Source organism: Lepeophtheirus salmonis, chromosome 3 (assembly GCF_016086655.4).
Source record: "Lepeophtheirus salmonis chromosome 3, UVic_Lsal_1.4, whole genome shotgun sequence".
In the NCBI taxonomy this organism is placed as follows: domain Eukaryota; kingdom Metazoa; phylum Arthropoda; class Copepoda; order Siphonostomatoida; family Caligidae; genus Lepeophtheirus; species Lepeophtheirus salmonis.
Window position 1 is genome coordinate 39,941,803 of NC_052133.2, and position 23,736 is coordinate 39,965,538.

At 33.7% G+C, this 23,736-nt stretch overlaps 4 protein-coding genes across 6 annotated transcripts; 3 read left to right on the forward strand and 1 right to left on the reverse strand.

Moving 5' to 3' along the window:
• Positions 1 to 1,072: 1,072 nt before the first annotated feature.
• On the forward strand, positions 1,073 to 5,868 carry LOC121115101 (polypeptide N-acetylgalactosaminyltransferase 1). The gene is made up of 3 exons (XM_040709262.2): positions 1,073 to 4,883; positions 4,962 to 5,169; positions 5,243 to 5,868. Exons 1-3 carry the CDS (start codon positions 3,725 to 3,727, stop codon positions 5,781 to 5,783), a joined length of 1,908 nt encoding a protein of 635 aa, XP_040565196.1. The 5' UTR covers positions 1,073 to 3,724; the 3' UTR covers positions 5,784 to 5,868.
• LOC121115099 (peptidylprolyl isomerase domain and WD repeat-containing protein 1) lies at positions 5,860 to 11,556 on the reverse strand. Its single transcript, XM_040709261.2, has 3 exons — positions 11,290 to 11,556; positions 7,656 to 8,007; positions 5,860 to 7,592 (listed from the first exon to the last, which is right to left on the reverse strand). The coding sequence occupies exons 2-3, from the start codon at positions 7,911 to 7,913 to the stop codon at positions 5,940 to 5,942; spliced, it is 1,911 nt and encodes a 636-aa protein (XP_040565195.1). The 5' UTR covers positions 7,914 to 8,007; positions 11,290 to 11,556; the 3' UTR covers positions 5,860 to 5,939.
• Positions 8,002 to 11,827, forward strand: LOC121115102 (kelch domain-containing protein 4). 2 transcript variants are annotated; one of them, XM_071887394.1, is made up of 8 exons: positions 8,002 to 8,345; positions 8,438 to 8,684; positions 8,754 to 8,924; positions 9,605 to 9,840; positions 9,911 to 10,503; positions 10,572 to 10,669; positions 10,729 to 10,999; positions 11,309 to 11,827. In XM_071887394.1, exons 2-8 carry the CDS (start codon positions 8,577 to 8,579, stop codon positions 11,440 to 11,442), a joined length of 1,611 nt encoding a protein of 536 aa, XP_071743495.1. In that variant the 5' UTR covers positions 8,002 to 8,345; positions 8,438 to 8,576; the 3' UTR covers positions 11,443 to 11,827. The 2 variants fall into 2 exon arrangements, with proteins under 2 accessions (XP_071743495.1, XP_040565197.1); XM_040709263.2 differs by lacking the exon at positions 8,002 to 8,345 and having other exon boundaries at positions 8,418 to 8,684.
• A 2,785-nt stretch (positions 11,828 to 14,612) lies between these two features.
• Positions 14,613 to 19,162, forward strand: LOC121115104 (probable phosphorylase b kinase regulatory subunit beta). 2 transcript variants are annotated; one of them, XM_040709266.2, is made up of 12 exons: positions 14,670 to 14,778; positions 14,837 to 15,162; positions 15,240 to 15,780; positions 15,833 to 16,347; positions 16,407 to 16,663; positions 16,724 to 16,954; positions 17,031 to 17,218; positions 17,281 to 17,551; positions 17,618 to 17,753; positions 17,824 to 18,358; positions 18,423 to 18,783; positions 18,850 to 19,162. In XM_040709266.2, exons 2-12 carry the CDS (start codon positions 14,964 to 14,966, stop codon positions 19,024 to 19,026), a joined length of 3,411 nt encoding a protein of 1,136 aa, XP_040565200.1. In that variant the 5' UTR covers positions 14,670 to 14,778; positions 14,837 to 14,963; the 3' UTR covers positions 19,027 to 19,162. The 2 variants fall into 2 exon arrangements, with proteins under 2 accessions (XP_040565199.1, XP_040565200.1); XM_040709265.2 differs by having other exon boundaries at positions 14,613 to 15,162.
• The last annotated feature ends 4,574 nt before the right edge of the window (positions 19,163 to 23,736 follow it).

Here is a 23,736-nt window from a genome sequence, read left to right on the forward strand (position 1 = left end):
TGTTCCAAGATATATGTTTTATCTATAATACTTAAAAAAATAAAAATTATATAACTGGATTCAAATCGATAATTTTAAGGAATGATTCGAGATTTTACAGATTTTTAAATCAAAACTCGTCCATGAAGGACCCTTTTTTAGACGTTTGATGGTTATTTTCTTGCTAAGAGGAATAAAATGCAAAATAAAGAATATTTGGCGATACCAAATTCCTAACTTTTGTCATTTCGATACAGTCCAATATACATTTAGATGTGTTTTATTCTTGTAGTATAAAATACTACCTAGAAAGAGGGAGACACTTTTTGTAGTAGGTACCTTAACGGATTTAAAAAATAAAACCTCGTATCTCAAATCGGTGTCAAAAACGTATAATCGGCCATCTTTTGAACAAATTGTGATGCATAACTGAAATAATCTCTTAGCAGCAAACAAATACATAAATGACACATTAAAGAATAAATACAATATATATTAAATTCTAAAGGTTCAACATTGCATATTTTTGAATTCAGCATGGTGGAAAAGGAGCATGCGCGGAGGTTTGTGCTCTACCGAATGCCCGTTCTAGTTTATCATGTATTTACGAGTAATATATTAAGTGTGATCAATAGGGCATGAGTAAACTAAAAAAATATTTTTCCGCAATGTGGTGTGACTTTCTGTAGTCTGGGCTAATATAAGTATAGATTGCTTAGGTGCGCTGGTGTCCCCTCTATGGTGATAGTTAGAATTAATTAAAGAGACTAAAAAGGAAAGAGGAGACAAGGTGGTTGAAATAAAAAAGTTAAGAAAAACTATGTATTGGGCAGAGTGAGGATAAATGTTACACAAAATAATCATTTATTTATTAAACTGTCATAAGTTTAACAATTTTAAAAATAATTCAACGCCTGGGCAACATGACATAGTTAGTTACCTAAGGCAAATAATTCAAAAGTATTTTTGATGTAGTGCAATAATTAATTGCCATTTATTGGTGTTCTCGAAACTAACCAAAAGTAGGATACTTGGAGGAGAGACCTCATACAGGGGAGGAGGAGACATGGTACAGTGGAGGATTCGACATGTTGCAACAGGAAGAAACATGTAAAAACTGCAATACATAATATTCAAGCAGTTATTTTACTTTTTATTACAGTTTGTCAACATAAAGTAAATACTTATAATCATATATATAAGATAAACAAATAAAACATTTACAGAAATAGAGCATAGTTTATTATAAAATTTAAATAATATTTTTTTTACTATTTACTGTGATTGATAATTGAAGTATAACATGACACACAAAAAAAAATATAATTATATATAGTACGTCTATATATAATAAAAATGTGGTGTAACAAGTCTCCTCCATAGCGTTGGAATCAGAATAAATGATGTGAACTGAATATTGAAGATACTAGGAACTATGGTTTGAATTATATTCTATATTTCTGGTTTATTCTAAAGAAACACCCTGTCCAAAACGTTGACTTCTATGAAATTACATCAGATGAATCTTAGTAAAAAGACGTAAAATAACAATGAACTCCGCAAGAGATGAAAAAGCACATAATATTCAAAATTATAAACAAATCAGAATTTGAGATAAGAAAAAATATTTTTCATGGATATACCCTTATAGTCCCTTTAGTTATAACTATCATTCAAAGAGTTGTATTATTTTATCACAATACAGCGCCACTCTCTGTCGCCTTACTTACAAAGTTATATATGTAAACAACGCTCATAGTCATGCCCTATTGAACTTTATTGAGCTTGACGAATATGGAATTTTTTAGATCCGATTTTTTTTGACAAAAAAAAAATCCCATTTTCAAATTAATTCACTTATTTTTAAAAATACACAAAAGTTATATTTTCTTTTGTGTAATATTTATCTGAATGAATTACTTCAACTCAATATTTTTAACTATTGCAACTCTCAGCGACTACGCAGACGATTGCGTCATTCGATGTATCGAATTCAAATGGATTTTAGCACGTTAACTCTTGTTGTTCGTATGTAATTCAATTCAAACATTACAGGGCATGACATCGAAATCCGACGCTTTTGATCTATCCATCTACTTTAAATGATCATAAAATGGTCATTTTTGAAAGATTTATACAGAAAACAAAAACTGAGAAGATGATAAAATAATAGCATCGATTCGGGGTTTGAACCATGCGCAACCCCTGGAACTAGAACACGATCTAAATTCATGTATTCTAGGACGATGGAGTCGATGAAGGACTTCTTGGTGGTGTGAGGACCTCTATTGATCTTTGAATCAATGTAGGTTCAGACAAATCCATCATATTCTGGGGGGACTAGACACCCAGTCGTAGGAGTGCTCCTGGAACCCATCCTGAGTCACCAGGCCTTCGTCAACTCTTTAACCTTTTTCCTGTTGTGCTTGTCATGAGACATTGATATTGGTAATATCCAGATAATTGTTTACAAAATTCCTCACAACAGCGCACCTCCGTTCTACCTCTGACAATGTAATAGGCTTGAAATCTTCTGTTGTTGACTCCATGGCGGTGTTTAACTACTAAGTACTACGTTTATATGTATATTTCACCACACACACACAAAAAACAAAAACATTGCGCAATTTTTCGTCATCATATATGCCAAAAAAATCCGGAAATCTGAAGCGCCGGAGTTCGTTGTTACACCCTGAAGTATAAGATTTGAAAATTGAACCAGAGGAGAAATAACATCTGGAAGTTTTGAAATGGGAGGACTTCTGACCATTCAGGAGTCAATGAAAAGTGTCCCCCTCATTCCATAGACCTGCCATGTTGAACAGCTTAACAGTTAGTAACTACATTATTTCAGCTATTGTAGTTACCATAAAAACCCCATAAGAGCCCATCTTAGGACTGACAAATTTTTATTAGGACCGTCTTATTCCAGTCTTTTTAGTTTTTAGACCAATTCAACACTACTGGGAATGAAAAGACCCGGAATAAATTTACTGAGAATGTATTAATCGGTCACGAAATTATTCACCTCCTTTTTTGCTGTAATTTGTACACAACATACCTGACTATATTCTATAGTTAAAAGACACCAGAAATAGATTATTCATGTCAATATATGTAGATAGAAAAGAACCAATAATAAAGAGATTAAATATTCCACTTGTTCTCAATATACATCATTACTCGTCGTCAGGAGTAATGACACGTTTTATGAAGGTGAAGTGAATTACGTTTGATGATATGTACATATCTAAGGCTTAATAGGACTAGACATACTGAGTTTTTTCTCTTTCCATACTTTATTTCGAGTTGTGAATACAGCGTATATAAAAATTATTTTTAGTTATTCGATCCTTCCTCTGATCGTTTTCTCTTTTTACCAGGCCGTTAGGGTGTTAGGTAAAAATGTATAAGTACTACTATAATAATCAAATGAGGGGAAAAGAAAAGAAGAAAATCCTATTCTTATTTTCTCTGTGATCTCGCTGTTGTCTCCCTCCGGCTTACTGTGTGTTTTTATATGAAATTGTCAATTGATTGACTTATCATGTGTAGGGATTCATTAATTAATATCAGTAGGGGTATATGATGTGATTTATTATGAGAAGGAGATAATTATAAATGTGCGACAATCGACATCGTCATCAAACGACAAACCAAGTTTCCTCCACGTATCTTTTTTGACATATTTTAGAAAAAATTAAAATAAACTTGAGGTATCTCCTGCCCATGAACTAGATCAATCATGGCTGGAAAACGAAAGAACACACGTCAAGACTATAGCCCCAGAAAAAACACTGGCAAGAAAATATCTGGATCAAACCAAATCCTTGGTGTTATTATCGTGGTGGTAATTGGGATTGGACTGCAGCAAATTTATTCTGGTGGAAAGATAAAGACATCTTCTGGAGAATCACGTCAACAGCCCACTCTACGTCCAGTTCAAGAAAATCCATGGGAAGCAATGGGACAGGACTCTGATAGCAAGTCTGATAAACCATGGGTTAAAAAATTTCTAGGCTCTTTCAAAAAAAGAGTCTGGCTTTCTACCCATGAAGAGCATCCTAATCCAAATATTCGAGATTTACCTGAAGGCTCTCTAGGGAAATGGTCGTCTGAAAATCCACCAGGTCATATGGGATCCGGCGTGGAATTGGGTTTTATGAGCAAAAAAGCCAAAGATCTCCGTGAAAAAATGTTTAAGCAGCACTATTTTGACGAATTCATTAGTGAATTGATTCCTTTGGATAGACAACTTCCAGATTGGAGAGGTCAATGGTGTAAAGACCATTATGATGAAGGAATTGAAACTCTCGAGCCTACTTCAATTATCATATGCTTTCACAATGAGGCAATGTCCACCCTATTAAGAACCGTACATACTGTAATTAACTCAACTCCTAGATCTTTGATTAAAGAAATTTTGCTATTGGATGATAATTCCTCATTGGAGCATTTAGGTGATAAATTGGACGACTATGTGGATAAAAATTTCAATGGGATTGCACGAGTTATTCATCTTAAAAAGAGACATGGGTTAATGAGGTGTAGAATGGTTGGCATCAAAGAATCCAAAGCTCCAATTTTAACCTTTTTAGATTCACATATTGAAGCCTCAAAGGGTTGGCTAGAACCTCTCCTTCACAGTATTAAAAACAATCCCCAACTCATTACGAGTCCTGTCATTGATTCCATCAATGACACTACCTTTTATTACACATTTATTTACAAGGATCTCTATGGATTAATGAATTGGAAACTAGATTTTGAGTGGAGAGAATTGTCAGAACAGGAGATAGCAAAGAAAGAAAATATTTGGGCTCCTCATAAAAATCCTATAATGGCTGGAGGATTATTCAGTATACGCAAGGACTGGTTTGAAACTCTTGGATTTTATGATGAAGGTAACAGAAATTCGAGAATAAGAAAGTTTTAGGGTATCATCTATATAATATATAAACCCTTTATTCATTTTTTCCTAGGTATGTCAGTTTGGGGTGGCGAAAACTATGAACTCAGTTTTAAGGCATGGATGTGTGGGGGAACCATAGAGATTTCCCCTTGCTCACGAGTTGGTCATGTCTTCCGAACACATTCTCCTTATCGTGTGACTCCTGACGACATTAACAAAAATGGAATAAGAGTAGCCAAAGTGTGGATGGATGAATTCCAATATTTGTTTTACGAAAGGTGATACAACACCCAATTGTACCTCACATATATTATATATATTTTACTAATTTATAATTATTCTCCTCTCAAGACTTGGTGCTTTTAATAAGAAAGGAGAGGAACGACTCATAAGCTATGGAGATGTTTCGAAAAGACAGGAATTAAGAGACAAACTGGGTTGTAATTCCTTTAAATGGTTCTTAGATAACATTGGCAAGTCTGAGCTCCCCTACCACTCTTTGATAGGCTCTGGAGAAATTAAGAATCCTTCCACCGGTGTTTGTATGGACAAAAATGATAGAATGGAGTACATGGGGCATCCCGTTGATCTTATTCCCTGTCACAACTTAGGTGGTAATCAGTATTGGATGATGAACCGCAATCGCTTTATACTAAGAGACTATACTTGCTTAGGAATTCAGGGTTCTACTGTTATTGTTGCCCATTGTCAAATGTCAGGGACTTGGAATTATGATCCGAATAAAAAGATATTGCGGCATTCTTCTGGGCGCTGCTTGACCGCTGGAAGCGGCGTAGCAACAGTTGATAAGTGTAATCCATCAGATCCAAATCAGCAATGGGAATTTACTAGGTATAATAAACTAGGGCTGGATTATGAAAATTTGTTCTAGGGACTAATTTGCACAGTATTGTCGTTCTTTGTTCTGTTTTCTTAACTATACAACTGTGATAAAAAAAGTCATTAAGTGGCAAAAACATTGTATTTATTTTTTAAATAATATATTATGTAAAAAGAAAAAAAACCAAATAGTTTAAGTGAAAGAGTTTTAGAAATGAAGAGGGTCCCTCACTGTAATACTTATGATAGTAATTTCATTGTAAGGTTTGTCTGTCTTTGGATGAGTTTTCACATTAGAAATATTCTGAGCTACTTCCATTCCACGCACTACTCTTCCAAATACGGTGTGCTTATTGTCTAACCAAGGAGTTGGAACAACTGTCATGAAGAATTGGCTACCATTTGTATTAGGCCCCGCATTAGCCATACTTACAGTGTAGGGTCTGTCATGTTTGAGTTTTGAATTAAACTCATCCTCAAACTCTCCACCCCAAATGCTTTCTCCTCCAGTTCCTATTCCAGTGGGATCACCAGTTTGAATCATGAATTGTTTGATCACACGATGAAATATGTGGCCATTGTAGTACCCATTTTTTGAGTGCGTGGCAAAGTTTTCCACAGATTTTGGACACTCTTGAGCGAATAACTGAATATGAATATCCCCAACTGAGGTATGGATGGTGGCAGAAGTATAGAGCTTAGGAACACCCTTATCCTCTGAGGCTGCTATGATATCCTCTTTAGAAGGTTTTTCATTGAATATGTCCCGCTCTCCGTCATTGGAGGCAGAGCTGGCTGCCCGCCTTGTGAATAAGTAAAACCGATTTTTTTTATTTGCAGAGACAAATAGAGTGGGATCAGGTAGGCCAGCATCCAATGCAGGATTGTCTGAAGCAATGGTCTCCATAGTTTGGGCAGCCTCTGTTGTCTTTTTGGCGATTCCTTGAAATAGAGATATATTCAAAAACCTCACATTCTCAGATCTTCCTAATACTTTGACACATTTCCCCGTCACAATGTTAACGACCTTGATACCAAGCATGGACGAATATAGAATAAAATGTCCACTCTTATCAAAAATAATGGAGTTGAGTCTTAATAAATTCTCGTCAGTACTCTTCTCCATATCCTTTTCTACTGAGAGTTTTTTGTTGAATTCCATAGGAGGTAGAAACTTTTTAGTTGTTTGTAAATTAATGTAATGTCGAAGACTTTCATCAATGGTCAAGAATAATTTCCCGGCAGAGAGTTTAAATACACGAACTATTCTATCTGCACCAAAGGATGCAAAGGATTTTCCATCACTGGCTATACAAATATTAAGTGGATATGTTTTTCGTTTAGCAAATTCATATAAATCCGTATCTAGTTTGGAATCAAAGTCGATGATATCATTAGACGGTAATTTCCCCTCTTCTTTGGTCCAATACTCAATAATACCCCCACTATCCCCCGAAATGATCATGTCCAAAGGCGATGAGTAGGCAATGGCAGATATGGTCTTAAAATGAATGCGATCAAATGTTTTGAGCGGGGGACTTGGAGTGTTTCCATCAAATATCCGAATGACATTAGACTGCCTTTCCGTAATGGCCAAAAGATGAAGTGGATCTCCAGTCTTATGAATCCATTGAACAAGGGAGGGCTTAAAGTTCAAACGAATCATGTTAATCATATCAAAATTAACGACATCAAAGACTTTACATTGTTCATCCTGAAGTGAGATTGTGGCTAAGAGAGTACCCGAAGGATTGTTGACGGATATATCTGCAATACTCCCGAGATGTGCCCGGAAATGCTTCACGAATTCGATGGAATAAATGTGTTTCTTCCAGAATTTAACATGACCGTCCACACTTGCCTAGTAAATTGTTCAGAGAGAAATGTATGAGATAGGAGTGCCTTTAGTCTACTAATACCTTACCGTAATCACAAAATCACTGGCTGTAACGCATGTGAAAAGGACAGAATCTCGATGCATGAAGGACTTTTCGTAAGATTCTGCACAAGGTAAATTCTTCAAGTAGGTTTCCTCATATTCCAAGATTTTGGGACGCTTCTTCACTGACGCCTCACTCGGTAGAGGACCAATCCAGTCATCCTCATCATCTTCTGCACCCTCCTTTTTGTCCTCTTCTTCAGCGCTCCTTTTGGAGGGAAGAGGCTTTTCGTCTCCCGACATGAGGACGACAATATATATGAGCTTTATTATTTATTATTCGTAGACAGGCGTAAACAATGTGTACGTTTATGTCCCATGAATCAAATCACCAAACCTATGGTGGTGAAAACATCCTATTAATGACTAATGAGTAATGAGAAATCCCCGTTGGTAAACTCATATGAAGTTTTTATATTATAAGGCTATAATATTTGTCGTAGTTGTCATTTTATATCGACATCACGTGACATTTTAAGCAATTCTGTCATTTATGAGTAATATTTAAAATCCCCAAAAATTGTTATTGAGGCAAAAATAATGAACTCACTATATATTTATTTCTAAAAATTAAAGTAATTACATGTTAAAGAGTTTATTGCGTAAATGTTCTAAGCTCATATTAGTTTACCAAGTGGAATTTATCATAAAAGATTATGTTTTTCACTACAACAGGTTGCGTGGTTTTTTTTTTTTTTTTTGCCAGCATTGCTCCTTTATATATTTTGTATATTTGTCCTTTGTATATTTTTTTGGCTATTATATAGCCCATTTAGGATTTCGTTGTATATTGTAGACCGGCGCAACTCGTTTAAAAATCAATCTGACATCTCACATTTCAACACCAACTTCAACACGTGTTTTATTTGAACTCGATTTGTTTACGGAGTCGTATCGTTCGTCAACATGGGAAAGGATAAGAAGAAGAAAGGGAAAGGAGCCGAGAAAACAGCTCTTAAAACAGAGAAGAAGCTAACTTCTAAATTGAAGAAGCAGCTCGCTGTTCACGGAGAGGTAAATCAATCATGAACAGAATTTTATTCATAAACCGATCTTCAACCTTTATTTTGTGTTTGTTACTAGGAAAACATTGAAGATGTAGTTAAATCGATTGAGGCAGAGGAGAAGAAGAGATCCGAAGTAAAAGAGGCGAAAGTGGAACCTCCTTCTCATCGATGTAATTTCTCTATTTCCGCTCATCCTGAAAACCCTGAAATTATCCTTTTTGGGGGAGAATTCTACAACGGGAAAACTGTAGGTCTACACTCCTCTGCCCATGTCTGGCAATATAATTCCTCTGGAAAATTTTAATTCTCACTTTCTGGCATAAATTAAATATTCTTGGGGAGTTCTATCATTTTGATTAAAAAAATCAATAGAGATTTGATTTTGTTAATAGTATTCTCCCCATTAGTCGGAATTAATCTCCCACTTCATATAAAAACTAAAATTTTAGACACTACTTCATGGAAGATTAGGCGGGTTGAGACCCAAATTGTCGTAAACTCAAATATTAATTTTACATAATTAATCTCGGAAACTCCCATCTTTCATTATGAATAATGCAGTTTTTCATTTTTTACAATAAAATGGTTCTGTGAAAACCATTTAAGAGTCTGAATTTCTTCGTTTTGAAGTATTCACATTAAATATTAAGACTTCTAGGATGACATGGACAATAGTTGTAATTTTTGAGATACGACAATTTGGCCCTCGACCTGAACCATCTTTGTACTCTTCTGATATAAGAATAAATACAATTTGACCTATTAGAAGTAAAGGATACATCATAATTCTTATACCTACGTTTTGGGCTCCCCTGCAAAATTTGATTAAAGTCAGATACATTGTTTTGCCAGACAAGGACAGATATCTTAATCATAATGATCACATTATAATACAAGCCCCTTTATATTCCTAATTATTATGAATAGAACATTCTGAACAATGATCTCCTCATTTACAATACAAAACGAAGGGAATGGACTCAAATTAAATCCCCTGGTGGACCTCCACCTCGTTGTGCACATCAAGCCGTACTTAATCCCACTGCTGGGGGACAACTCTGGGTATTTGGAGGTGAATTTACGAATCCCAGTGAAACACAGTTCTATCACTACAAGGATCTCTGGTGCTTCCACTTCTCTTCCAAACGCTGGGAAAAAATCAGGTACATTTGCGAATCCTTTTCATTCTCTTTTAGTATTTCATTTAACTCCGCGACTTTTCGTGTATTTTAGTGCAGCTGGAGGTCCATCGGCTCGTAGTGGTCATCGTATGATTTTATTCAAACGCTATCTTGTAGTCTTTGGGGGATTTCATGACAATCTTCGGGAATGCAAATATTTCAATGACGTCTACATTTTTGATCTATCCACTTATAAATGGAGTAAAATAGATGTGGGTGGTACGAAGGTTCCTGATCCCCGATCAGCTTGTAACTTATTTTTGTCAAGTGATGGGAAAGGAGTCGTAATGTTTGGAGGTTTTTGCAAGGAGAAAAAGAAAGGAAAGAAAAAGGATGGGGACGATGAGGTTGGAAGGACTTTTACTGATATGCACATGATCGTTCCTGATAAGCATGATGAAAGCTTTACTAAGTGGCGTTGGCATAGTGTGAAACAAATCGGGTACAGACCTACTCCGAGAACAGGGATGTCCTGTGCAATGGGTTTATCTGGTGTGAAAAACTATTTCTTTGGTGGTGTTCTTGATAAAGATTTGGAAGAGGAAAATGAATCGGAAGATGAAGAGGATGAAGGAGCATCGGCTACGTTCTTTAACGAGTTGTTTTCTGTGTCTGTTGAGAATGAAAGAGCTGTTTGGCATTCAGGTTTGTAATGTTTATGGATGGTTTTAATACATATATATTTATATTCATCTTGTCTTTGGATATTGTAGTGGAAGTCATAGGAAAACGGGATAAAGTAAAAACAAAGTCCAAAGATGACAATGAAAAAGAAGCAGGGCAGTGCGATACAAAAAAGGATGTTGAAATGGTAATATATTAAAATTTATCTTCCTATTCAATATTTTTTATTCATTCATTCATGCACAGACAGAAGAAAAAGAAAAAGAGCCCGCCACTGTGACTGTTGAATCTGGTGCATTTACAATTACGAGTACAGTCGGATCATCATCCTCTCAGGCAAATGATAGCCCTGATAACTCTCTTTCTGAAAATATAACTAAGAAATCCAACGTTTTTACACCGTCCCCTCGATATGGCTCTGGATTGGTGGTCAAACAGGGACTTCTCTATCTATATGGTGGCGTGGTAGAGGACAGTAAAAGTCGTCAAATCACATTAAGAGATTTTTATACACTAGGTAGTTATAATTATACTTTAATGCAGAGCCGGGGGGCTCGAGACTTGACTGTCATTCAAAATCTAAGACTCGCGACTCCAGTTGGATCCTTTTAACTTTTTTTCCCTAGATATTAGGTACTCTTTAGAGTATTTCTTATTTTCTGAGTACTTGAAATAGACTCGATGAAAAGATTGGAGGACTTATGAGTAAAGACTTGAGACACAAAATGGACTTGCAGTATAAGTATTCCCACCTCTGCTTCTATATATAAATCCCAATTTCATGATATATTTTAATGTAATCTGTACCTTTTTATTCTCTTCATAGATTTAAGGAAATTGGAAGAATGGGAAACCATTATTGAGTCGGATTACAGTTCAATGGAATGGGTGGAATCTGAGTCTGAAGAAGAAGATGACGATTCGGATGAAGAGTCTGACGAAATGGATACGGACGGATAGTTTTTTTTAATGAAACACAATAATGCACGCATTCATTCTGATATTATGTTACTTTAAAACAAAAAATTGATATGAAATTTTAATACTTCACGTAGACCACTTAATGCGTTGTCTATAACATTTTATCGTTTAGCTTTTTACACTCACTGTGAATGCTCAACTATTTGATGTAATTATGTTCTTTGTATCTAACTAATAATGTGTATTATTTTGCCTTTGTATCATTTGAAATTAACGTATTACTCATCTCATATACCTACTATATCGCATTGTCATGATTTCTGAATTTTTCTCTTAAAATTATAACAAAATGACTTTTTCTGTCTTGACTCTTGAGGTACATAATCATGGAAATATGTAAATAAAATAAAAGTATTATTATTAAGCAATAATGTAATTTTTTCAATTCTTGTTAAAGTATGCCAAAAAAGTTAGGTATAATGTGCTCCACATAGTGAATTTATATTTGATTTAAATTAGCAAAATGTTCTTGGGAGTGGATTAAAGAAAATCCACCGTGTATTAAGAAAAACTACTTTTCTTTGGAGAAAAACTTACAATCTTTAGCACACCACTTGTTCTTGCAAGGGAAACTGAAATGAATTAAATATTTATTTAAGTGCTCCCTGTTTTGGAACATATTAATAAAGAAAGGGGGAGTTACTACAGAATTTGCCTTCACACTCAATGTCTCTACGATAGTGTGGGTCAGCTATCGATATATACTTCTATTCAGCCATCCATCCTCCTCATTTACTCCGTGTTTCGGGATATTAGGAATCCATATTTCCACTATTAAAGTGAAGTATATTTGTCTCCTGGAGTAGCCTCTCATTTAACAAATTTATCAATGCTCCTTTATTTCACAGAATTTGATTTCCGAGTCCCTCTTCTCCGAGTCTAACTATAATCAAATGCACATTCTTTATTCTACTTGTAACAATGTCAATTTGACAAGGTTTCTCATTCATTCTATTAAAGATATTCAACCACATTGATGATCTTCTACGTCGTAGTGAAACAAATGAATCTAAGTCTCAGTTTCTCAAGAAGATCACTTTTCCATAGCGGACTGCAGCGAGGAACGAAGAAGATTGTCTGATTTCACTCAAATTAATTAGTGAAATGAAATGGAAGGTGTCAACTTTTTAGTATTACAATTATATTATTCAATCCAAGACCAAATATAGTCAATCCATATGTATTGTAATTACTAATTTGTATTGACTTTCATTTTTTAGGATGGCTATTAATGATCATAAGTCTTCTTCATCAAATAGAAGATACTAAATTGATGCCCCTTGGCGAATGTGTGGAATGAAATCTAACAAAAAATCGTGTTCTTTTGTCACTCCCGGCATTTAAGAACATGTCATTGTGATAAAGTTGAACATAATTACATAGAATAGTTTCATGAATAATTAATTGTAAACATTCATTCAGTTTCATTCCACTCATAACATCTAGTGGCTGTGAGAGTTTTAAATGATAAGGAGGCATAAATAAATTCTAATACCGACTATGTACAAGGATTGTTTGAAGCAAACTACTTTTAGGATTAAATGTAGTTCAAAACTTTCTTAGTATGCATTGTTATGTCATGATTGAATTAAACTCAAGTATTTTAAAACTAATACATAATTGAAATAGAATCGATAACAAATCTAAGATAATGAATTTAATTTAACATTGAACCATGCGATAATGATCTTTCTCTCGCCATATGTATGATTTTGTTGGGTTCATTGATAAAATTTTCCACTGAAATTTAAAAATGACAGCGTAGTCATTATAATTATGATTGTTTTTGTTGGAGTGCCATCAGATTCTGCTTCATAAAACTTTCTACCAATAAACTCTGTGCGTCTAGAAGAAGAAACTTCGTCAAAAATTATTGTTACTTTTCGATGTTTTGACGGAAGTGACTATAACCAGGACTTAAGATATATACTTGTAGAAGAGAATATCCCTGTATTTAAATTTAAAACTCCCTACTATCTTCTCAAGTATGAAAAGCTTTGTATACAAAAATCATGTACAATTCTTCTATATAGATAAGGACTACAGTTTTCCCATAGCATTAACATAACTAAAAACTTCATTGATTATGTACCTTCTCCTCTGTTTTAGTTTTGATATATTCTTCAACTATTCAGCTATAAAATTTATTTTTCTTTGAAAATTATTATCTTCATTTTCAATGGTATTTATAATTGTTATAAAGCTTTGATTCAAGTATGTTTCCTAAGTGACAAAGAGTTTCAATTTTCTCAGATGGACATATATGTTTATATTTGTCTTCGGTTATAGTTGTGTCATGATTAGACAAAGTAAATTTTAATTTATCAAATATTTGAAGATAATGATAAATTTAGGGAACTGTTCAATTTATAAATCCAAAAAGCATACTATCTCCGTTTGTTATAAGATGAGTATCAGACGGTTAACAACTACAAACGATTTAAAAAAAAAAAATGTTTCAAATTAAGTTACTTTTGCTTTTAGTTGACGATTCTTTTCATTTTGAAATCTGTAAAGATTATAGAAAAGAATATTAGCAGCCCAGATCGACTATTGGCTTCAAATAACTAAATTTTTTTTTACCAAATAGCCAAACTTGAGTCAGTAGTTCTCAGAACTGGACTTGTTTTGAGTAGTACTTCTTGAACACCCTCAAATATAGATGGAACTGCATCTTTCTTTAAGATACGGCGAAAGAGAATCTGATTCTTCAAATTTATAGTCTTTTTGTCTACATGATCGTAAATTTTTATCCAGTTTCTAATCTTTCCTATAAGTCTAATAATATAAACTTTTAGTATTGATACTTTTTTTCAAAGTTAACATAAATATAATGGAAAAATAAATAAGTAAATAGTAATTGCTAAGAAATCATATAATTATATGGTATCTTGATATAGCCTTAATTTAACTATGAAGGAGAGATTCATTTTTTTAGGTAGCCCTTGACAAAAACTATTGGGTTCCCTTGGATTCCCGGAGTGACCTAATCTACACTTTGGAGAACAACATGTAGCAGGCATTTTTGTCAATTAATTATGAATATGGAATTCCGATCCAATAATAATTAAATACACAATTTTATTTCCTTTCAGAGCCAATTCTTCTTTCTACTATTAGCTGGACGATAGTAATATTTTTCCACCCACAACAGTAGTCAGGAAATTTTTGTAGGAAGTCCCCTCTTTTTTTATGTCCCAGACTTATTTTAGAATCTTGTTTTGTTTATCAATATATATTTAGTAGTATACAATGTAGAACATATTACATGATATTCTCTACTCCCTAGCTCTTTACACATGTTTCAAATCCAAAGTGTGTATATCATTCATGTTAATATATTTTGAGTTCTTTTTAACAATGTGAAAGATAGGTCAACATTATTGCGTTAGAATATTTGAGAATGGTGGATGCATGAGCTGTAGGAAAGCTACTATTACGATTGTGAAAGCAACGAAAAACATACTATAGCTCCATTTTACATCCTTAAAGTGAAAAGAATGGATTCAGCGAGTTACAAACGTCAAAGAAAAGGATCCGTTATTATATCTAAAGAACGAAAAGTTTCAAATCCTCTTTTAGTCATCACTTCAGCATATGATGAAAGTCTTCTTAAATACCAATCACAAGAGTCAGCATCCAATAATTTGCCTGAGGCTGACATAGTTTTGATTGAACTCAACTATTACTATGGCCTTGGTAATTTGAATGATTTACATCTAGAAATAGAAGTTCTTATAGCAAAATAATCCTTATTTTTTTTACTCTCCATCTAGCTAAAAGACAATTGATTAAATATCAAAGTCCATTTACTGGTCTTTTTCCAGCAACTTCAACAACTAAAAACATTGGCTCTGTCAAAGAGAGCATTTATTGTGCTATGTCTATTTGGTCTTTACATATTGCCTATCGAAATTTGGATTTTGATAAAGGTAAAGGGACTGAGTTGAGGGGACATGTTGTGAATTGCCTTCGTGGTATCATGACTTGTTGGATGAAACAAGCCCATAAGATTGAAGCGTTTAAAAAGAACCAATCACCAGAGAATTCTCTACATTCTAAATTCAACATTGAGACGGGAGAGCCTATTTTCAGCTCGGAGGAATACCATCACCTTCAAGTTAATGTAGTTTCTCTATACATTTTATTTATCTGCCAAGTTATATCTTCTGGGTTTGTCATAATATATTCAATGGAAGAAGTTTGTTTTATTCAAAATTTAGTATATTATATTGAAAGGGCTTACAGAATACCTGACTATGGAGTATGGGAACGAGGAAGTAAATTTAATGATGGGACAAGGGAGCTCCATGCTAGGTAACTTCACAAAAATCAATACTTAGCATAATCAGTCCATTCATTTTTGTAGTTCGATAGGGATGGCCAAAGCTGCTTTAGAGTCAATTAATGGCTTTAATCTGATGGGAATCAATGGTACATCTCGAACTGTTATTTACTCAGATATAGATGCTCATAACCGAAACAGAAATACATACGAGGCTATTTTACCTCGAGAATCTGATTCTCGGAGTGTTGATATAGGATTGCTACCTGTTTTAACTTTCCCGGCTTTTGCTACACATAATGGAACAATTTACGAAGAAACAAAGGATAGAATTATGAATTGTCTAGAAGGAAAATTTGGATTCATTCGTTTCTATAGAGATGGATATTTAACAGAAAATGAAAGTGACTTTTTACTTCCAAATGAACAGTATCCACCAGGAACAATCCAGGAATTTCAAGGGATTGAAGCTCAGTGGCCTATCTTTTTTATATTTTTCATCATTGAAGGAATTTTTAAGAAGAATGAAAAACAAATCGAAAAGTATCAGTTGCTTTTGAGAGATCGAATTATTTATGAGTCTCATGACGATAACCAAGGTGGTTTAATCAAAATTATTTGTCTATCAATATATCTAAATAAAATTATATTCTTTAAGATCCCTATTTACCAGCAGCCTACGTTGTACCCACCTTACTGATTGAGGAAGAAAAAAAAGCTCCTGGGACGCAACATCGAATCCCAAGTAAAAATGGCTCTTCGAGTGAGGATGTGTTTCTTTGGGGTCAATCAATGTTGATCATTGTGGAATTACTCACTAATAATTTAATCGAACCTTTTGATATTGATCCTATAAGAAGGTCATTGCCATCAAGAAGTCGTCCAAGGCAAGGCACAAGGCATTCTACCTTCGAAGTAATCATTTCCTTTTGATACCCCTTTTGGCTTTTTTCTTATTCTCTGCGACTTTTTCAGGGAACAACGTATGATTCAATGGTTCAAGTGGCTATGATATCAGAGTCTATTCCTTTGAAAGAACTTTTGGCGACTTACGGTATTGAAAGCCAAACTCCCGATGAGATTGAACCCATTCAAATTTGGTCTCATAGTAACATTACTAAGATATATTCTTATCTTGGGGAAAATAGGAAATTGAATTTGTCTGGACGACCTAATCGGCCAATTGGAATTTTAGGTTCGAGTAAAGTAAGTAATTATTCGTTATTTTATAAAAATCTTTTATAACTGTTATAATAATTATGGATCTTTACTTAATTTGTAGGTTTACAAGATAAATGGAATAACTTCTCTTTGCTATCCCTTGATATTTTCTGCTTCTGAATTTTATTTATCTTATGACATGGCTATTTTAACTGATGATATCTTAAATGAACTTTCGGTTGTAAGTCGAAGATGGAAATTGTGTGGAAGACCAACTTTTTGTATTTTAATTCTTGAAGATCACATGAGGTAAAATGTATTTATTTATTTTAAATTACTCATAAATTATTATAATATTTTTGTAAATGTAGAGACCAAAAGTTTAGTGCCACATTGCTTGGATTACTTTCAAATCTCCGTAATTCAGATGTAAATGGTGTTAGGCTTCGATTTGGAAAAGTTCAAAGTTTGATTGAGACTTCCTGTGTTGAACATTTGGATTTCCTTCCAGAAAAAGTATTTGAATCATTAAATATTCAGCCTCTTGTGCAAAAAGTAGAAAAGGCATCTGGATTCTCCACGCTTCTATCAAATATGAAAAAGCAAAGTACAACCATCAAAGAAGAGTATAGGAACTACGTGGTCTGTCGTTAAAAGATTCATTTATAATATTTCATGATATATGTTCTAATATATTTTCTATCGTAGGATCTATATAGAAACAAAAGTACCCATGACATCGCTTGCTCCATACAGTCCTGTAATAATATGTATGGTAACATACAAATGCTTGGTTTAATTTTACGTAGGGATGGTCCCGACTATTGTATTGACGGTCATACTGGTATAAATATATAATTATTTAAAGTCTTACAATGAGATAAAAATAATAAAAAAACATAATTAATTTATAGTAAAGAAACGTCTACAGAAGTTGAATGAAACTTCTGGAAGCATGCGATATTGGGCCGCCATGCGATATTCTTCATCTCTTTTAGAACAAATGGTGGAGAGTATCAGTCCATACATTACGGCTATTTTGGTTTCTGGTAAACAAGTAGTGATGGGAATGGGATCGGGTCAAGAAATTTTGATTGACAAACCTATTCCACCTTCTGATATTCTCAATATTTTGTATCGTGAACCTCATTATCAATTTATTCTTCGCACAGTGCTTCAACAGGAAATCATTGTAGAAATTGGTAAAAGTATATCCTCCTCACCACATTTGTACACAGGGATTTTGAAATTGAGAATCCAGTGGATCCTTAAGGCCGTACAACATTATATAGACATGAAAAAACTTAAAGTACCCAATCAAACTCAGGAAGCAATTGAAACCATTAGTCCTAGCCGACTAAGACATGCATTTCTTGCTTGCTTAGGAGAGAGCCGAGACCTTCAAATTGAGTTTTCCAAAAAAGCAAATAAGGAGTATAATTCACGGAGGTAAAATAAAAGCTTGATTAATGCTTGATCCCCCCATAATTATATAAAATCTTTATTACTTCAGTTTAACTTTATACGAAGTCAGAACCATTAATGGATGTCTCCTCCGTGTGCCACCAGATTTTTATGACACATGTATGTGGTTGGTACTTCAGAGGACTTCTGGAGGAGTTTACTTTGGAAACACGCATATACCACAAACACCTACCATCAATTATTATAAAAGAACTGATAGTCGATATGCACATATTATTGAGAGTGCCTTACATCAACTTAGGGATAATAATGAGCCAGCATTTTTACAGTTGGTGATAGAATTTATTTATGTGCTATATATTATTCTCATGCGAAGCCCAGAAGTTATTTTTGGTGAGAAATTGTGCGTTGAAACGATTGTCAGAGAAGCTTGTGACCTATACGGCAAGGTAAGTTTAGTTAAGCTAAAACAAATTAATTTTATTATCATTATATTTTTGGACTAATTTGTTAAGGATGGGTGCTTTAAAACTGAGATTGACATCCTGCAAAAATTCTGCTCTGACTCTGTTACAATTACAGCAGGATATATGGTCCGAGCAGTCATCAATAAAATTGTTAAAGGATCCATGTTTGAACGTGTTGGTACTTCAGAAAGAAAAACTCTAGAGTATAATTGTGGCATGCAATAAAATGACTTGTCTTTTAATTTGATCCTTTAATCACTCAACTTATTTTTCTATTGATTATACAAATATATATGTAATATATCTTATTACTTCATTTTACCAGAATATATTTAGTTATGAATATAACAATACTACTGTCTATGCTTGTAACTTGATACTTATTGATGCTGTGATTCGATATTCAAAAGTGATCATTTTATATCAGACGTGGATATTGAGCAGAAAACCAGGGCCGTTCATTTTAGAACGCTTGAACGAAAAAAATATTTATTTGTCAAAAATCTTTGAACAGAGTCCACTTCTTCGTTCCATTTTTTATTTTTTTGCTAAGACATTTTTACTCCGATCCAGGCACGTCGTTTGAAATGGAAAATTGCCCAAAATCAGTTGATAGTTAGCCAATTCTTCTGAACTGTAGAATGATTAATACAGAAAATATTCCGAACTACGGAATTATCTCTAATGGAAATTCTGTTACCCGGAAGAGACTCTCTTGCATTAAATTATTTGACTTTTTTTTTTGTATTAATTTTAATTCCGTACAAAATAATCCGGAAGCCTTTTGAGGTACAAATTGGTCAAAACACATTCAATATACGGAACTGAAGTCTTGTCGGAAGAGTAATTTTAAGTACATATGCATGTATAGAACTGCCACATGAGATGCATAAATGAGACATATTTATGTATCTAGTTTGGCATCAACTAGTTAATTCAGATAATGTCATACAGCAACCCATGAGCTTGTCGTTTTGTTTTATACATATTTATATTAAGTGTACACATAAAGTTTATTTAGAAAGTTGTTTAGAATTTAGACAAATTAAGAGTTAGGTCCAAGTGCAGCATCAGAAGATGAATCAAATGAAGAACTGACTAAAGAGGAGCCAATGTAGCTCTCATCCAGCAAGGAAGTGATGGAGATGGCATCTATATGCCAATGAGTCAAACAATATCCCTAAAGACCAAAGGGCTGACTTCCTCGAGATAGCTAACAAACTGTGTGATACCCAGGTATCCCTCATAATAAAACAAAAGTTTAAATCTAAGCAAACCAGTATAGGCTCTTATTTTTCAGCTGACCTTAGAAAAGGATTAATAGTTTACCATAGCTAATTTATGGCACCTAAATATACTATAATTAATAAGCACTTATGCATTTCTTTTTAGTAAATAAAATAAAATGTAAAAAAGTCGGTACATTTGTTTGCCAATATATATTTGGTTTCGCAACCTCGAATTCCCACTAGCGGAAATTCTCTTATCGGCAAAGTTATTGAACTTATTTGAGAGTTATTGACTGTATTACTGTACTAGTTGCGAACCATCCAAAGCTACAACTCCCGTTGTTGTGAACATTTAAGCACTTGTTTTTGTCATTTAATGAGTTGCGTATCATAATTCTTGATAATTTTAGCTAAAATAGAATCATATTTTATGATTAGATTTAAAAAAAATGAATACTTACTGTTGGATGGTACAAAATTCAGAGTTCCATTTCATAATTTGGTGTGGATGACCTATACATACTGAAAATTATCTTAACTTCACAATATACAATAGGGATATTTCTATAGATGACATCATTACCAACATCCTCCATTAATTAATGATGGTTCTTCGGGAAGGGGAAAAATTTACCCGTGTATTTCTCCATAATTTTTTGAACGTAGGATGATTAGCAATAGATAAGGTTATATTACATGTAATAAGCATCTTTGTGAGATCAAAGTTAAAGTCTGACTTGATGTATTCATCGTTAACTTGATTTTATAGATAAAAATCCATACTTTTGAAATGAGATGAGGATAATGAATGGCGTGTAATTTTAGACAGGGGACTAAAGGCACATATAATAAATCTGACAAGCCAACTGTTTCTCATCCGGTAAGTATTTTCCAAATTCCTGGGCCTCCATTTTCAGAAATACAGACAGAAGGCAACGTTACTTTAGGCATTTTATTCAGTTCTCTATCGACTATCAGCATCTAATATTATATTAATATTGAATAATAAAGGCGGGAAAGATAATGTTCTTGATTGATAGAAGAAGATGTATATTATTTAATCAATGATGCCATAAGTATTTCTTCTCTTCTCCTCGCACGCTTTTGTATTTTTACCAAAATTATCAACCTTAGTAGTAACTACTGATAGGACTGCAGCCTTTTTAGTTATTTTAGACTGATCCAACACACAAGTTAATTGATTTCAGCTTGTCTAGTTCTTATATTTTTAGCTTTCAAAACATTCTATGCAATTAAGTTTAATCAAAGTGACCATAGGATTCCACGAATATTACTTTTATATCTTCGTCTCAAGGTTACTGGAAAATATTATTACTACCTTTTATATAATCATAAATTTAAAGATTAGCCTTCCCAAAAATATTATTACATGTGTTTTACTCAAAATCATGGAACATTAGAAATATTTGCCGTAAATATTTTAAATATTCATTTTTGTATTACCTATTTTTTTATTGCTCTTCTCCCCTCAATAATACTATTATGTCATGGATGCATGTCACTTTTTGGTCATTTGACAATTAAAGTCATTTTTCTTATATTTCTATTTCATTTGGGATTCCTTTATCATTTTGCCGAAAACGTCGGCTTACATAAATCCTCATTAAAACGACCGAGCTTTGTGTCAATTGTCGTGTTGTGGGTAGTATATAATAATTTGTGAAATATTTTTTCATTCAAAATGGCTTTTACAATCATCTTAATGATCTTTACCCTTGTTACTCCTTAACCATTTAACAAATTTGTATTAGAAATTGTTATTTCTAATACCATTAAAAATACTTATAAAACTTTATAACCTAGGATGACCGTATTTTGATATAACAATAAGAGGTCATTTGATCCGATCAGTACCAATTTTAGAGGGCGGGAGAATTTTTAAAATTTATTATTTTGACTCATTATTTACTAATGATTACAAATCTATCTGTGATATTTTTGTGGCAACTTCCGGCTCGAATCTAAAATCCACTCTCTGACAGACATAGATGGAGTTTGCGGGTGGGCCAGGGAGACATGCCCTCCTGAAACTTAATATTTATTACATGAATATGTATATTTTGTAGAATTAGTAAGGAAATAAATCAAATTTGGCCCCCACTAAAAAATTTGAAACTCTGCGGGAGGTGGATCCAAATTATATAATGGTGACGTCATCAGGGTACAGGATGTTAAAAATAAACTTTTTTTTTTTTTAAATTATAGGGTTACAATTTTTAGTAAGTATAAAATTTAAACGAGTAACCTTTTTTATGAAAGAGTCTAATTGAAAAATAGAAATTTCGAAATTTTTGAAATTTTATAGTTTTTTGAGCTATTCCTATAAAAATTCCGGAAAAGTGGGGACCAATGGCTACTATGGTTCCGGCACCACTGAAAAAGATGTATTTTTTAAATTCTTAGTATGTAAATTTCAAAAAATTGGCGCTCCGGGGAAAATTTTCAATCTCTTTCCCCCACCCTATTATATATTTCAAACCAGTGATGAAAATCCAGTGTAGAATGGGCATGTAAAAAAAAAAAGAAACCGAAAATCAACATGGTAACTCTGAAAAATTGAAAAACGTTATGGAGTAGAGAAAGAATGATGCTCATGACGTTTCATTAGATCAGCTACAACCAGCTGTAACAAAGAAGGAAGGAGAAAATGATCTAAGCAAGGACATTTGGAAGAATGGCTCCTATCTCGATCCCCAATTCTACTCTGAGTCCAACTAGGACTTACAATTATAACTTCGCTACAAATCCTCAGTGTTACGCTCCGTCTTTTATAAGCACATACGAGTGTTCAATCAGGTTTTGAATATAATTGAAACTATTTAAGAAAGGATGTTCACTACACATAAATTAAATAATAACGACAACTGCTAAGGAAAAGAAAATTCGTTCTTCCGATTACCAATTCCAAAAAAACCCAGCCAGCTAATAATCACTGTTTCTAACTCTGCATAGGGCAGTGGTTCTTAGCCTTATTGGAGGTACTGAACCCTCTGAGCTTCATCAGTGCATTCACCGAACCCGTTCATGATTGGAAAATAAACTATTATTTCTTCAGAGCATAAATATATATTGGATTGGGGTACAAAATGAACCATGCAACCGAAAAACACTGTGTTCAAAGAACAAAACCAACAAAACATGAATTTCACACAAAAACATAACTAATTAATATTTGCTGCAAATTCAGATGTCTTTTGCTATTGCCTTTCAGACACAAGTTCAGAAATGCGTGGCTTCACCTTGGCAAGTACCACTCTCATATTGTTTTCTGTTCTTTTTCTTCGTTTTTATTTCGACAATCCTCGAAAAACATTTATCCCAAAGATATGTTGTTACAAACGGTATGAATATCGCCAGGGCTTTCTTTGCAATAAGAGGGCATGGCACGATTTGATGACATCAAAATGTTGACAGCAATATTGTTCTGAAGAGTTGCTTTTGAAGCTGGCTCTGCTGAAGTTCAATGATTTCATCGATATATTAATCGTTAACGTCTACTGCCGCAACACTAAACGTAAGTCTCCCCGTGCCGGATATGAACTTGTGGTGGTATCCCTCGAGAGACTGTGCAAGCTCTTCTAAGTGCATGGCAATTGCTTGCTTCAGCTCTCCAGGTACAGAAATGTCTCCGTTTCCATAAAAGTAGCTTTAAAAAAAATACATTTAAGTTTTCTTCGGCTTCAGT